This window comes from Perissodus microlepis, chromosome 18 (genome assembly GCF_051167445.1).
Source record: "Perissodus microlepis isolate ML-2025 ecotype Zambia chromosome 18, ASM5116744v1, whole genome shotgun sequence".
Classification (NCBI taxonomy): domain Eukaryota; kingdom Metazoa; phylum Chordata; class Actinopteri; order Cichliformes; family Cichlidae; genus Perissodus; species Perissodus microlepis.
The window spans coordinates 32,920,729-32,935,238 of record NC_140478.1 but is presented as its reverse complement, the minus strand read 5'-3'; the positions used below and the strand labels follow the sequence as shown (position 1 = coordinate 32,935,238).

At 47.6% G+C, this 14,510-nt stretch overlaps 2 protein-coding genes across 2 annotated transcripts; one reads left to right on the top strand and one right to left on the bottom strand.

The window, feature by feature from the left end:
- Nucleotides 1–1,928: 1,928 nt before the first annotated feature.
- On the bottom strand, nt 1,929–4,111 carry LOC146368635 (uncharacterized). The gene is made up of 2 exons (XM_084912343.1): nt 3,852–4,111; nt 1,929–2,557 (listed from the first exon to the last, which is right to left on the bottom strand). The coding sequence occupies exons 1-2, from the start codon at nt 4,021–4,023 to the stop codon at nt 2,295–2,297; spliced, it is 435 nt and encodes a 144-aa protein (XP_084768469.1). The 5' UTR covers nt 4,024–4,111; the 3' UTR covers nt 1,929–2,294.
- Nucleotides 4,112–5,530: 1,419 nt separating this feature from the next.
- Nucleotides 5,531–14,043, top strand: LOC146368634 (uncharacterized). Its single transcript, XM_084912215.1, has 3 exons — nt 5,531–5,838; nt 8,582–9,175; nt 12,276–14,043. Exons 1-3 carry the CDS (start codon nt 5,664–5,666, stop codon nt 13,115–13,117), a joined length of 1,611 nt encoding a protein of 536 aa, XP_084768341.1. The 5' UTR covers nt 5,531–5,663; the 3' UTR covers nt 13,118–14,043.
- The last annotated feature ends 467 nt before the right edge of the window (nt 14,044–14,510 follow it).

Genomic DNA, 14,510 nt, shown 5'->3' with positions numbered 1-14,510 from the left:
TCATCACATTGCCTTGTGCCTCGACCTCTCAGCAGCAGATATATTTATTTACTTTGACCTGTTAGGTTTAGGATTCATGTGTCAACCTCACAGCCCGAGGACCAAATCTGGCCCAGCACACAGCTGAGAATGATCCCCCAAACAGTACACATCATCTAACTGCAGCTGTGGCCTGCAGAGCACGTGGAAGAAAGCTGAGATCGCCCCGCTGTGCCCCGATACCGACCCAGCTTCATGAGTGGGACCCAAATATGTTCCATCTCTGCTTCCAGTATGAAAACGTCTTGAAAAATGGAGACTTGAATGCACAACAACCCAAAACAGAAAACGTTAACCTCGGTAACTTTCTCGGGTATGCCTGAAACAGCTGCAGTTACCATGGAAACTCAACTCAGTCAGTCAGTAAAATCACAGCAGTGATAAAGTCACCTGATGACAAACAGCACACATGTATCGAATACTGAAGCTGTTTACCTGCAACAGAAAGTGCCTCGAGGTGACGGTTGTTGTGATGAACTGAATAATTGATTTACATATAAAACATACAGATACATAAATAATCTTTACATATAATTTAGAAAAGCAAAGAAGCAAATCTGTGACTTTGATGTTATAAATGTGTTGTATCAGTGAAACATACATTTTTATTTAGGACTCATTGAAGACCAGCACCCGTCTAGCGAGGTGGACGACCTCACCAACGGTCCAAAGGTTAAATCTAATAAAAATAATCTCAGTTTAAAAATAGTCAAACCTCAGATTTGAAAATCACCTTGATACCTGAAGCCCCTCCCCCTCCCTCAGGTGTTTCAGGCTGGCTTGGTCTTTCGCGTGTGGATCTTCATGCGTATGGGCTCAAAATGTGGTCATAAATATTTTGTACTTGTAAATCAGGATTTGTATGTGTAAAAAGAATTTGTGTGTGGACTTAGCCAAAAAAAACCCTGCAAGTTACAAGTACGAATTTTGACCCTATTGTTCTTCCTTTCATCTGATTGGTCAATATCATGTCAATCACAAATGTAACAATCCAATCAGAGAACAGATGGGTTTGGCTGTCGGAGGGGCGCTTTTTTGAACTGCAGGTCCTTGAAGGGTGATACAGTTTGAAGCTGGAGGATCTCTATATAAATATCCGATAGCAGCTAGGTCCGCTAACTTTCAGCAGCTGTTGAAAGGATAAAGTTTTGCTATATCAGTGGTTAGAAATACCATCATTACTTTAGGATTAGTTTAACACAAAGTCAGGGCTGACCCGGGACCATTGCTGTGAGTCACAGTGCGCAGCATAAAGGTCCTTTCACATCAGACGCAGGATGTGCTGCTAATGCTAACTGCTAACTAAAAGCAAAGGATCCAGAATTTGTTGCGCTGGCTGCTGGGCTCTGTGGGTTTTTGCAGCAGCTCTACCTGTACTAGATGCACCTGCTCCTTGTCTTTTCTATCTCTGACTTTATGTCCTCTACAAGAGTTTCTGGTTTTTTTTGCTGGTTCTTCAAATGTTCAATAAAAACATGTATGCTAATTGATAACGAAGAAAGCTTTGTAATGAAGACTGTCATTTCCAAAACACTGCCCGCCCCCACCCCGCGGTCCGCAGCGCTGTTGAAAAGGCTGTGGAGGTCCCTGTATTAAACACGTAGACCTGTGACACAAAAATCACCAAACTCGGACGACCACAGACTGTTTTCCTTCGTGGTGATGAAGGAAAACGCTGGGTTGGCATGTAAAAGGGCATTTATTCCCTTCAAAGACCTGCAGTTCAAAAAAAGCACCCCTCCGACAGCCAAACCCATCTGTTCTCTGATTGGATTGTTACATTTGTGATTGACATGATATTGACCAATCAGATGAAAGGAAGAACAATAGGGTCAAAATTCGTACTTGTAACTTGCAGGGTTTTTTTGGCTAAGTCCACACACAAATCTTTTTTACACATACAAATCCTGATTTACAAGTACAAAATATTTATGACCACATTTTGAGCCCATACATGCGGCGCAACAAGTGGCTCTTCTGACTGAAACATCTGCCGCAGGTTTTGCAGTCCAGCGTCTCACCTGTGTGACTTCTCATGTGAGTTTTTAACATCGCGGACTGAATGAACCGTTCCCCGCAGGTGCCACAGGTGTACGCGCTCTCTCCCGTGTGCGTCCTCATGTGGAGCGCCAGCTTATCGCTCCTCACGAAGCCTTTTCCGCAGGTGTCGCAGGCGTACAGCTTCACGCCCGTGTGGATCCTGCGATGTATCATCCGGGACCTGTGCTGAAAGGCTTTTCCACAAACATCACATTTCACCCTCTTCTTCCCGCGTCTGTGACACAGTGGCGCTCTAACATGTGAGAGTCGTTCACACAGTTTATGTGTGCTGTGTAAGTATCAGTGACCATGAAGGGATCGCTCTGCTGCCCGACTACCAGCTGCTCCTCCTGCTTCCCTTCGATCTGTGGAGCTTCTGGTTCCTCCTGGTCCACACTGGAGCTCCTCTCCTGGTCACAGAGCTGCTGCTCAGGGAGAACCTCCTCCTCCTCCTCACAGACAGGCTGCTGTGGGACGTCTGGAGGGATAAAAGGTTGATAATGTCACAAAAAGAAAAAAAGATCACAGCTGATCTACATGCTTGAAATCAGGGCTGCTGAGTCAATATTAAGATGATTATCATGGAAAACATAATGGATTTACTACAAGAAGGAACTGATCTTTTAAACTGTAGCAGATCCTGAAATGAACCAAGCCAGCACAGGGAAGTGAAATTTAAAGTCTGCATCTGTGGCTCTTTGTGGCTGCTTCCACGAGAGTTTTCACTCATGTAGGGAACGTTTGGTCACCACTCAGGAAGCAGCTTCCTGCTTTCAGCCCATGTTTGCGTTATGACGAGCTGCAGACGGGAGCTCCTCGACCTAAACAGGTTAGAGGAACTGAGAAACGGGGCCGCACGGCAGGAGTGTCGGAGCAGGGTTTTGTTTTTCCATCAGGTTAAACTGGTGAAGGTTTGAGGCCAGCACAGAGTGAATCCACAGTTCCAAATGATTTCAGGAAAACTGGGAAAAACTAAAAGGTCTAAAATGTACACCGATTGTCTTGAGTTCTCCTGTTTTCACACATGCACCTCTGCTCTCTTTGGCAGTGCGTCGCAGCTGATAATCCTCCATCTCCTCCTACCCCAGCATCCTCTTCTGTCCTCCTTCATTACACCCATGAACCTCCTCTGAGGCCTTCCTCTTTTCCTGCTGCCTGGCAGCTCCATCTTCATCCTCCTTTGTCTGATATATCCACCCTCCCTCCTCTGCACGTGTCCAAACCCTCTCAGCCTCTCCTCTCTGATGGACTCATTTCTGATCCATGCTGCTCGCTGAACATGTGATCATCTTCAGCTCGGCCTCATGTCTTCGTGTCAGAGCCACCGTCTCCAAACATCCATCCCAGCAGGTCTCACTGCCACCTCTAAACTTGCCCTTTCACTCCTTTCACTATTGCTGCTGTCCTTTTGTCACAGATCACCCGTGACACTCTCCACCCTGCCTACCCGTTTCGATGATTGACCCGAGTTATTTAAACTCATCTACTGCTGCCCCCTTCAGCTTCCCCTGTCTCCCTCTTTTTTTTTACTGCACTAAGATGTTGACTTTTGACATGTTTTCTGTGTTTGCAGTTGTAAACGTGAGCGCTAATTTCGTGGCTGACCTCAAAAACACCTACGTCCACCAGTGCATCAAACCTGAGCTCAGAGACCCTGTGATCCACACTAGTTCACACTCAGTCTGTGCAGGAAACCCACGGCCTGTTCGCTCGCAGCTGAATAAACGTCCCGCAGAGCTGTGATCAGGATCCTCCCTCAGAGGGACACTCACCTGTCCTGTGCAGCTTGATTTGGGGTTTCCAGGTGATATCCAGCAGTCTGCGCTGACGGTCGATCTCTTCCTCGTACTGGACGATCGTTTTTTCAAACTCCAAGAATATTTGTTCAGCAGCAGCAGTTAGTCGCTCGTTGATAAACTCTCTCAGATGCTGAACTGAAGGCATTGTTACTGCAGCACAGTCTCCGCCCAGATAAACAGAAATAAAACTACTATCTGTTTACTTCCTCTGTGTGTCACAGTGAGAGGTTCCGACAGCGCATCGGCGTCTAACTTTCGTTCCGCCTACACAAACGAAGCGTCCACGTGATAAAAGGTTAACACTGAAAACGTGCGAGCTCCAGTTTTAGGATGTTTGCAGAGTTTCAGACTAATAAGCAGCAGGAGAAACTATCGGGTGTGAAGAAGGAAAGTCAAATATAAAATCATCTTCGCGGAGATTTGAATTTTATTTTTAACCCATCAGAACATTTTTGATGCTTAAAAGCTGCAAACTCTAAAACATTCCTGTTGTTCGTTCTTCAGATCTAATAATGGGAGTCTGTTACTTCCTGATCGTTGTCTCTTGAGTCACCACAAAGCCTTGATGCAGTGTAGATGAAACTGCTTTCAGCTGCTCCTTTATTCACACCGGGTAGCTCCACATGTTAGCTTTGGTACTTTTTACTCCAGATGTCCTTCCTGATGTGTCCCTGGAGGGATTTGTGTCTGCTCTTGGGGTCAAACCAGGGATTTTTCACTTGTTATATGTAAACCCCCACACTATCTCCTACCCTGGAGCCACATCTGTACAACAGATCCTGGAGGAACAGGAAATATGTGCAATAACAATGTTAAAGACTGTTTGTTGTTAAATGGCTCATGATGTGAGGATATATTAAATTACATCTGGATTAAATTCAAAGGATTTTGATCAACTAAGCATGTCTAGAATGAGCCATCTTTCAGACAGACAGGGCTGCGTGACATCGGCTGGGATTGGAAAGCGTACGATATCAGGCAGATTTTCAGGAAAACATTCATGAGTCCATACATTGTTCCCTCATTATCCACCTTTTCAGGGCACAGACACTGACTCGTTCATCACAAGCAGCGTCTTCCGCAGCTGGAGGTTACATCCTGGCCTCCAGCAGATTTGCACATCATTAGTTTAGTCATGGAGTCACGGAGAAAAGGTGCCAGAGAACAAATCAGGGACTCAACTCAGAGTTTAAGCTGGCTCACATTTTTGAACAGTGCACCATCTGAGTATTATCACTCTGTTCACCCAGATCATTAATAAATAATGCACTAAGCTGCATCCCTGGCCTGCATGTGATCACACAACATCACACAAATACTTGATAATCGGTGCTCACTAACATCCACATAAAATCCTAGAATGTCATTCAGCAGGACTACCTGGATGCTCTGTTACTACAGTTAACTGCAGCTTTTGGTGCTTCAAGAGTGGAGGGAGGGAAATGAAAGCAGGTTCTCAGTGGGCCGGTTCAGTGGAAACTAGACTAAGACTGGGTGACAGGAGAAACTGGCCTAATGCAGTTTTCACTCAGGCCAAACGTAACTGAGCCAGAAGTGCAACAAGTCGCCCAAATGCGTCTGTGATGCGGGGTGACACACGCAGTGTATGTCTACAAATGACCTGCAGGGGGCAGCGGTGCGCCTGCGCTGAGTTTAGTCTGCCAGGAGAAGAAGAAAACCCACTCAAGGTTTATTGTTAGCTTAACTCCTCTGAGGGCTGGAGTGGAAGGCGGTGGGGTTTTCTTTCTTACCCTGTTTCAGGCCAGTGTTTCCGCAGGTGCAGTAATGATGACCTTACATCGGGACCTGAGACGGTTTATTAACGGCCGACTAACTGCTGCTGCTGAAGAAATATTCCTGGAGTTTGAAAAAACGATCGTCCAGTACGAGGAAGTGATCGACCGTCAGCGCAGACTGCTGGATATCACCTGGAAGCCTCAGATAAAGCTCCACAGAATAGGTGAGTCCACGCTCAGCGAGAAAAACACTTCACGGAGGATCCTAACCGGAGCTCCACGGCACATTTACTCAGCCAGGAGCTGAACACGAGCTGAGAGCTGCGGGACAGTAGGCCGTGTATTTCCTGCGGGGTTTGGATTGTTGCGGGAAGAAACGAGTGAGGCCGAACTAACATGGCTGTGATCGGCACACAGTCCGTGGGCCCAGCAGCACGCAGGGCTGGGCCGGGCTAGAGCCTCTGTCAGCGGACAGCGAGGTGGCGATCCGCGTTCAGCTCTGCTTTTACGCGCGGGGTGATTGATGAAGCAGGAGTGCTGGGGCCAGAGTGGGGGAGAGGGTCACGTCATTAAATACCTCTCACCTGAAAACAATTCCCGGTGAAAGTTCGACCTCTGACTATCTGCAAAGTGTCAGGGCCCTGCTGTCATTGGTGCTCTCAAACATCCTTGAAGGGTTGGAGGGAGGCTGTTTAAGATTCCAGCATCTATAACGGCCCTGAGCTCGGTCCTTCACAGGGTTCAGGGTAAATATCTGCTTCTATGAACCCCTCCAGTTTTTGTTCTACAGCAAACGGTGGAGGCATGTAACCCTTAGTGGGGGTTGTCCCCTGTGAGACAGTCCTGAGGGACGTTACATGAGTCAATGTGTGAAAATGTGCTTCACACCGTGACTACAATGACCCGGATGACACAGACATGTACACGTCCTCCCAGGTATGAGACCCGAATCCCTTCAGGGTTGCACCAAGAATCAGTGTAAAGTCTGTAAATCAGACATGTGGAGCTTCCTGCTGTGCAAAGCACGTGTGAATAAGAGAGAAGCAAAAAAATAGTAACTTTTATACACAAGGCGCAAAATATTCTTTTAAACAGTCGGCCGCATGTCTTCTTTATTAAAGCCTGAATATGGAAACATTTTCATCCAGCCTGTGTGATATTCCCCAGTTATGACACCGTGTACCAAAACCAACTGTTTTAGAAAGACCACGTTTCTGTTCATAACGTATCCAAAATCTGTGACGGTCTTTGCTCTCATTTTTCAAATATACATCTATGAAACACTCCTTTGTCTTTCTCAATAGAGCCTCACCTGTGGGATTGTCACAGGGGACTGTGGGGGGTCTCATGTGACCAAAGTGCTGTCAGTAATGGAAGGAAACACTAAGCACTTAGGAGGCGCATCTGTAACAGTGCAGATGGAACGGATGGTTTTGTACAGATGTCCATGAAAATGCAAACAAACACATAATCAAAGCGTTAGTCCTGCATCCAAGAATCCCTCTGTTTGAAGAGTCGCTCGTGTTGTTGGTTCCTGCAGCTGCGACGGGGGTTTGATGTCATTTGATGTCGTGCGTGATTAATAGTGCGAGCCACCCGCTGTAGCGCTGATTGCTGATTGTTTGGTGGCTCAGAGAGGAGAATGCAGCTGCAGCTCAGGAAAGAGGAAGGAGACAAAAAGAGACACCAGGGAGTTTGTTTATTTTCCACTTCCTGCTTGAAGACAGAGCAGCGCCTATAAATAGCAGCAAGAGAGTAAAGAATCACATTTGAAGGCATTACTCTGCGACCTGCGACAAACACGTCGTCGTTAATGTGTCGTGAATGAAAGCGTTGAATGGAGAGGCCGGAGAATCAGTGTCTGGAGATTAATGAGAAGCCAAATGAGGAAACGGCTTGACACTGTTAACAGCAGCAGCTCTGCTCGTGGTCACCTTCCTGTTTTTATTATTGAGCAACTCTGTGAGCCCAGATAAGAGGAAGTAAAGCTAAATGAAGAATCAAAGCGGTACCAGTTTCTTTAAAAACGTCAGTCAGTCAGTCAGTACATCCCCGACTGACACGTGTGAATCAGCTGAGGAAGAACATCCGTGACATGCAGACCACACTCATACCTGGTTTTTCTGTTCCAGTATTTACTTTCCTTGTACTGACAGCAGACGCTGAGCCACGTCACTCAAACAAGCAGTCTGTGGTTGAAAAGCCTGAGATCCCTGAAATTTGAACCCTGCTGATGGTTTCGCACTCAGCTCAGTCACAGTTGGATCTCACAGAGACACACGTCCATCTTTATTGGTACATAAATCCTATAATTACTCCTTATCAGAACTGTAATCGCTGCCTTTTTGCTGACCCAGTAGTTTGAAATATCTTTGAGCCTTTCCGGCTCAGATCTCCGCTCCTCTACGGTCTGCTGGTGATGCGTTCAAGGACTCGTTTAAATGCAGAAAACTACATTTGCTGCATACAGCAGCCTGCAGTTACTAATGCCTGGGATTTTGACTTGATCACAGACTTACATTCAGAACTGAAGTTTGTGCATGAAACGTTAATGCTGTCTGACTTTTTCCAGTCATAAACTACAGTTCAGTCAGCCATCGACGTGCACACACTCGAGTCCCTGAAACCAGTTCTGCAAACCTTTGCAGAACTGTGAGGTTTCCTCTGTTTACTGTTGCTGCTGCTGTGTGGTTGTTGTGCTCCTGGGACTCTCTCAGAAAAGACTGATCTCAAACAGAATTATTGATCAATAAAGTTTAAACGGATAAAACACACCTGACAGGAGGTAAAGTTTGTGGGTCAAAAACAGGGACGTGCAGCTAAAAGTATTTTGTACTCTGAGCTTTGCAAATGACACACATGAAGCCGATTATCTGTTAATTATCATTAAATTCCAGTTGTGTGTATGAGCAGATGTTTCTCTGTCATCGCACCGGTGACCTTTCTTTTCTCTCTCTGTCCCTCCAGGCCTCCCACAGCACCATGACTCCAACAGGGAGAAACTTCCTACAGAGCAGGAGAAGCTCTCCAGCCTGGAGCAGGAGTCACAACGTGATCGTAATAAGGACGAGGCTCCTTCTGAACAGGAGAACTCCAGCCTGAAGCTGGATCCTCCTCAGCAACGTGACTGTAATAAGGAACAGCTTCTTCCTGAGCAGGAGGGGAACTCCAGTCTGGAGCAGGAACCTCTGCAGGTTAAAGAGGAACTGGAAGAACTCCACGCCAGCCGGGCGGAAGCAGCGCCTCCGCAGATTAAAGAGGAGCAGGAGGAGCTCTGCACCGCCTACGAGGCAGAGCACCTTATAGTGAAGGAGGAGGACGATACCTTAATGGTGACTCTTACTTACGGGGAAAGTGACAGTGAAACAGAGCCAATCAGCGAGCAGCTCCTGTCTCACAGCCCGCCTGCAGCCGAGAGCCGAGATCAGGAAGAGAGCACGAACGCAGCCTCGGGATCGAGCGCAGACGCAGAGCCAAAGCCAACGAAGAGACTCGCTAAAAGCAGAAGTGACAGTGCAGAGCGCGCTCCCATGTCAGAGAGTCAGGGTAATACAGACGCAGGTAAAAAGCCTTTGAAATGTTACGTTTGTGAGAAAGTTTTTAAGGATAAGTCCCAAATAAAAAGACACGTCAGGATCCACACGGGCGAGAAGCCGTTCGCGTGCAGCACCTGCGGGAAGAAGTTCTATCAGATATACTTACTGAAATATCACGAAAGGACTCACACGGGCGAGAAGCCGTACTCCTGCAAAATATGTGCGAAAAAGTTCAGGTGTAGCGACAGTCTGTTGGTCCACATGAGAATCCACACGGGCGAGAAGCCGTACGGGTGTAAAACGTGCGGGAAGAGATTCATCTGCACGTCAAACCTGAAGAGCCACACGAGAATCCACACGGGCGAGAGGCCGCATTCCTGCAAAACCTGCGGGAAGAGCTTCACTCAGAGGGGCAGCCTGACCGTCCACATGAGGACGCACACGGGCGAGAAGCTGTACTCCTGCAAAGCGTGCGGGAAGCGTTTCTGTCAGAGCGGGACGCTGCTGATCCACATGAGGACGCACACGGGCGAGAAGCGCTACTCTTGTAAAATTTGTGAGAAGAACTTTACTCAGAGCAGTCACTTGTTGCGCCACATGAGGACTCACACAGACGAGAAGTCGTCCTGAAATCTCAGCAGGGGGCCGGGGTGAAAACGCCCACCTCCCGGGTAATAAGCAGAGCGTTCGGACGAGCTCGGCAACCGGCGCCGTGCAGGGCGGCGTCATAAAAGCTGGCTCTGGCCCGTGTTAGGCTGAAGAACAGCACTGCATTTGTAGCTTTCACAGTATCGCTTTTATTCTAGTATTTAGGAAAGTGTCCGACGCTGACCCGGGTCGCCGCCTCTGAAATCTTAAACTCAAACATTCAGCGACGGTGCACTGACGGCCGAGTGCGTTCCCTGTGTGACGCTGTTACAGTGGATTCATGCTGCTCAGCTGCATGTTTTTAATCTGTCTCTACAGTGGCTTTGCATGATTCTCTGCTCAAAGTAATCTTCACCTGACAGCGAGCTGTGATGCAGCGTCCTGCCTCCCTATAAGCTGACTTTTTTTTTTTGATTGGCTGCCCGTTATTGTTGTATGGAGGGTGTCAGAGGCAAGACTGAACATCAGTACAGGTATTAGAAAGAATAACCTTTTAAAAGCGGCGATTTCAGGCTACGTCCACACGTACACAAGTATTTTTCTAAATGGAGATTTTCCATTTTCAATAACAAAAAAAAAAAAGTATAAAATCCACACGTGCATGTTTGAGATCTCCGTCCACATGTAAACGCAAAAAATTAAGTCAAACGCTGTTGAGAACCTGCCAAATCCTAACCATGCAGAAATGTTGGCCAATCAGAAGTCTTGAAGGCCGGGAGGGAAAGAGTAAACAAAGAAACGAGTCGTACGTGTGGACAGACATTATTCCTCAACATCACACTGGAAACAGCAAAAAACCAAGAACATGTGTAAGCGTGTAAATACTGCAGGTAGTACGACTAACACCAACAGTTTGTGTCTCCACCACTGTAGAAATCCATCATGTAAACAAAAGGCGCGCACCTGTGACGCTGCAAGACTAAATCTCTCGTCCACACGTAAACACAAAAACGGAGTTTTTGAAAATCTCCACCCTGGGAGGAGTTAAAAAAAATCTCAGTCTTCAGTGATCCAAACGCCGTTTGGGGGGTGGATGAAAGGCCAAACGCAGAGAAAGAGCTGCATCTTCAAAACTACGTGTGGACGTAGCCTCAGTGCTGCAGATCTCCAGACTTTCAGTGAACGCGTCCATCGGTGCCTCATCAGACAAGCGCCGATACGTTTTTACCAAACAAACTGAAACTGAGGATATTTAGGATCTTTTTTAATATTTGTTTTAAAGAGCAGCTCGTTAAGATTCCCACCGTCGCACAGACGAGCTGGTTCTGTTCGTAGTGTCAGATTAAATGTCTCTCTCCTTTGGCTCATCTGAAACTTTAATATTCACGTCTGTACTTTAAACTGCGTAAAAACAGAGCGCGGGCTCGTCACTGACGTGTGTCTGGGTCTAACTTGGTTGTGAAATCAGAGCGAGCCGGGCTGTGTGTCTGTTCTCTCTTCTGCTGCTTTCACGGTTGTCGTGTTGCGTTGTCGTCTTCTCTGTGCTTTTGTGGAGGATTGCGGTACAAGAGCAGCGTGAGAACGAGCTCCTGACCTGATGATGACACGCGTACATTACATGTGAACTGGACGGCGAGAACATTTTGACGATTGAGGCTGTTCTTTCATTTCTACTCTGTAAGGGCGCTGAGTCCCACATGCTCTTTCTGCCAGTGTTCTGTTACTGTGTGTGCCACTCTTCCAGAGAATAAACATGCAGATCCAATCCCTGCGGTCACTGGTGTTTTTTAACCCTCGAGCAGCCAGTTTGGAGCAGACGCCGTCTTTGAGGTTTGATTTCTGTCGGCGATCATGCAAACAGGTTCATTTCAGAGTCCCCGCAGCTGCTCCTGAGGAGTAGAAGAAAAACTAGAAAGTGGGATTCGGGAGATCATCCAAGTACTCCTTCCTCTCCAGCTGACGTCAGGAGTGTGGGCAGAGAACCGCTTCCCCCGACTGAGTGGCCTCAAAGTCGGCTGGTAGTCCTGCTCCAGCAGCCACAGTGGAAGATTTTCCACAGGCTGATCTCCCAGCTCCACTCCCACCTTGTGTCCTTGTTATGTCTGTAGTCATAGCAAAGTCAATCCTAACAGATCATCTTTAGACGTCAGCTGGCTAAATAAACTTTGAAAATCCTCCTCGTGGATGCCTGGATGTTACACGTCACTGGAGAGCTGGTTTTACAGTCACTTTGTTTCCTGGTGGAAGCTGAAGGTGGATTTCTGAAGCAGCTTCTGGACATCAGACTGAACAACCGGGCAGAGACGTGATGTCAGTCTTGTTGTGCAAACACAAAGCTGAGTGCAGACGGCGGTGTCGCCCTAAAGCCCGTTTCTCCACCGAATTATGGAGACAGAAGCTGCTCTCTGAATCCTGAGCTATTATCGTCTTATTTGATCATTTGCACATACGTTACCCCACAGAGCTCTAATAATTATAAGTGAAATATTTCTCCGGTGTTTTTCTGTCATCACATTCGTGTCATTCTGTCCCTCCAGACCTCCGACCGCGACACCTCTCCGAGGATGAGGAGGTTCTCGTGAACCAGGAGAGGGACTCCAGCCTGAACCAGGAGGAACCAGCAGCTCGACGGATCAAAGAGGAGGAGGAGGAGCTCAGCATCAGTCAGGAGGGAGAGCTGCTCGTTCTGGACGAGGACAGCGACACCATCATGGTGACTGTTACGTACGGGGAAAGTGACGACAGCGACCCAGAACCGGAGCGGGAGCAGCTCCCCTCTCACAGCTCTCCTGTGGCCGAGAGCCGACGTCAGGACAGAGGCACCCACGTGGAATCGGGATCGGCTGTGCAAGCGATGTACAACAACGTGGACAACGCCCTGATATTTAGCGGCCCTGTTTACATGCAAAGCTTTAGGAATGAACCTCTGATGATGCAACAAGACATAAGCGACCCGGACGAGAAGCCGTATCCCTGCAAAATATGCGGGAAACACTTTCGTAAACGCTTTAATCTGGAGATCCACATGAGGGCTCACACGGGCGAGAAGCCGTTCTCATGTAACGTGTGCGGGAAAGGTTTCACTCGGAAGGACAGCGTGATCCTGCACATGAGGACCCACACGGGCGAGAGGCCGTTTATCTGCGGCTTCTGCGGGAGGCGGTTCGGTCGGAAGGATAATTTGGCCTCCCACATGAGGATCCACACCGGCGAGAGACCTCATTCCTGTAAAATCTGCGGCAAAAGTTTCTGCCAAAGTAACGACTTGTTGCGCCACACGAGGACTCACGCCGCCGAGAAGCCCGTTCCCTGCGACATATGCGGGAAAAGATTTCGGGACGCCTCGACGATGAATTTTCACAAAAAGAGGCACAAGTGAGAAGTCCCGAAGTGTTCAGGACTGAAAGTGAAAACTGTTTAATCTTTGTACAAGTAAAACACATCGCATGTGTGCTGTGTAACGTCATAGCTCTCTACCTCTGTTACATGTGGGCTGGTTGGACACATTTTGTCTTCCTGTGCGTTTTGTGACTGCATCAACTTTGAATCATTTTAGAATTACGAGGCGTTACTGACCGTAGGTACAAACTTTATCTTCCTCTGTCCGGATTATGTTTGCTTTCGTCTGCAGGGGTGAGGGTGAGGATATCTGAGCTGTAAGCAAAAGGTCAGAGTCTGCGTGAAGGTGTGATCAGAATATCTGAAGTATGAAAATGCTCCCAGTGGAAGGACGGCCCCAGAAACGGCGTGGTGATACAGACGTGTTGTGCGTTAAGTGCCATTGAAGTTTCTGCAGCATCAGCAGAGGTGGCTGAATTCTCCGGATACTGAGGAAAGGTCATACAGTGCTTCCTTCACTACGTCCTTTAGCAGAGGATCCTTCAGGGCACAGGTGTCGAACTCCAGGCCTCGAGAGCCGCTGACCTGCAGGTTTTAGACGTCCTTGATCCAACACAGCTGATTTAAATGGCTGAATTATCTCATCAACATGTCTTGAAGTTCTCCAGAGGGCTGGTAAATTAACTAATCAACCTAGCCCTAACTAACCCTGACCCAGGGTGATATCTAAAACCTGCAGGACACCGGCCCTCGAGGCCTGGAGTTCGACACCCCTGCTTTAGGAAAACGAGATGATGCCGCCGGGAAACGAGCGATCGAACCAAGCGACGTGGCTCAGATCATGAAAATGTTAATCCTGTGTTTTCCATTTTATTCTGATTCGTTTGACCCTTACAGGCTGTGATAAACCCTCAGCTGAAGTATGATCATCATATTGTGATATAAATAAAATCTGCTTCTTGTAAAGTTGTGCGACTTAATTTAATCTTAGTTTGTTAAGATTGAGCTGTATAAAAGTATCAGTGTGGGTTTAGGGTTCACCGTCATTCAGGCTCATCATGGCTGAAGTCTGTCCTGAGGTTGTGCTGGGTCTCTGCAGCAGGAGTGCAATTAACCAGAATGTGAGAAACATCTGATTTCTCTTTATGGGCTGTTTTTAACGTTAAGTAAATCTGAATAATCTTGATGTATTAATACAGCCTGCATGAAGACACGCCCAGAAACACGCCCTGCATGGCTGAACTGCCAGCAGTAAACTGATAAAGCTTCCAGCCTTCACAACGTGCTCAAGCCTGTAACAGCACACAGGTGGGCTCGGAGCACGGAGGATCTCATCTGGTCCTCAGGATGTTGTAGTTTCATTACAATGGACCCACATCAACAACATCCACCGACACAGCATTAGGCACACTGCATCAGAACAGTCGGACTCG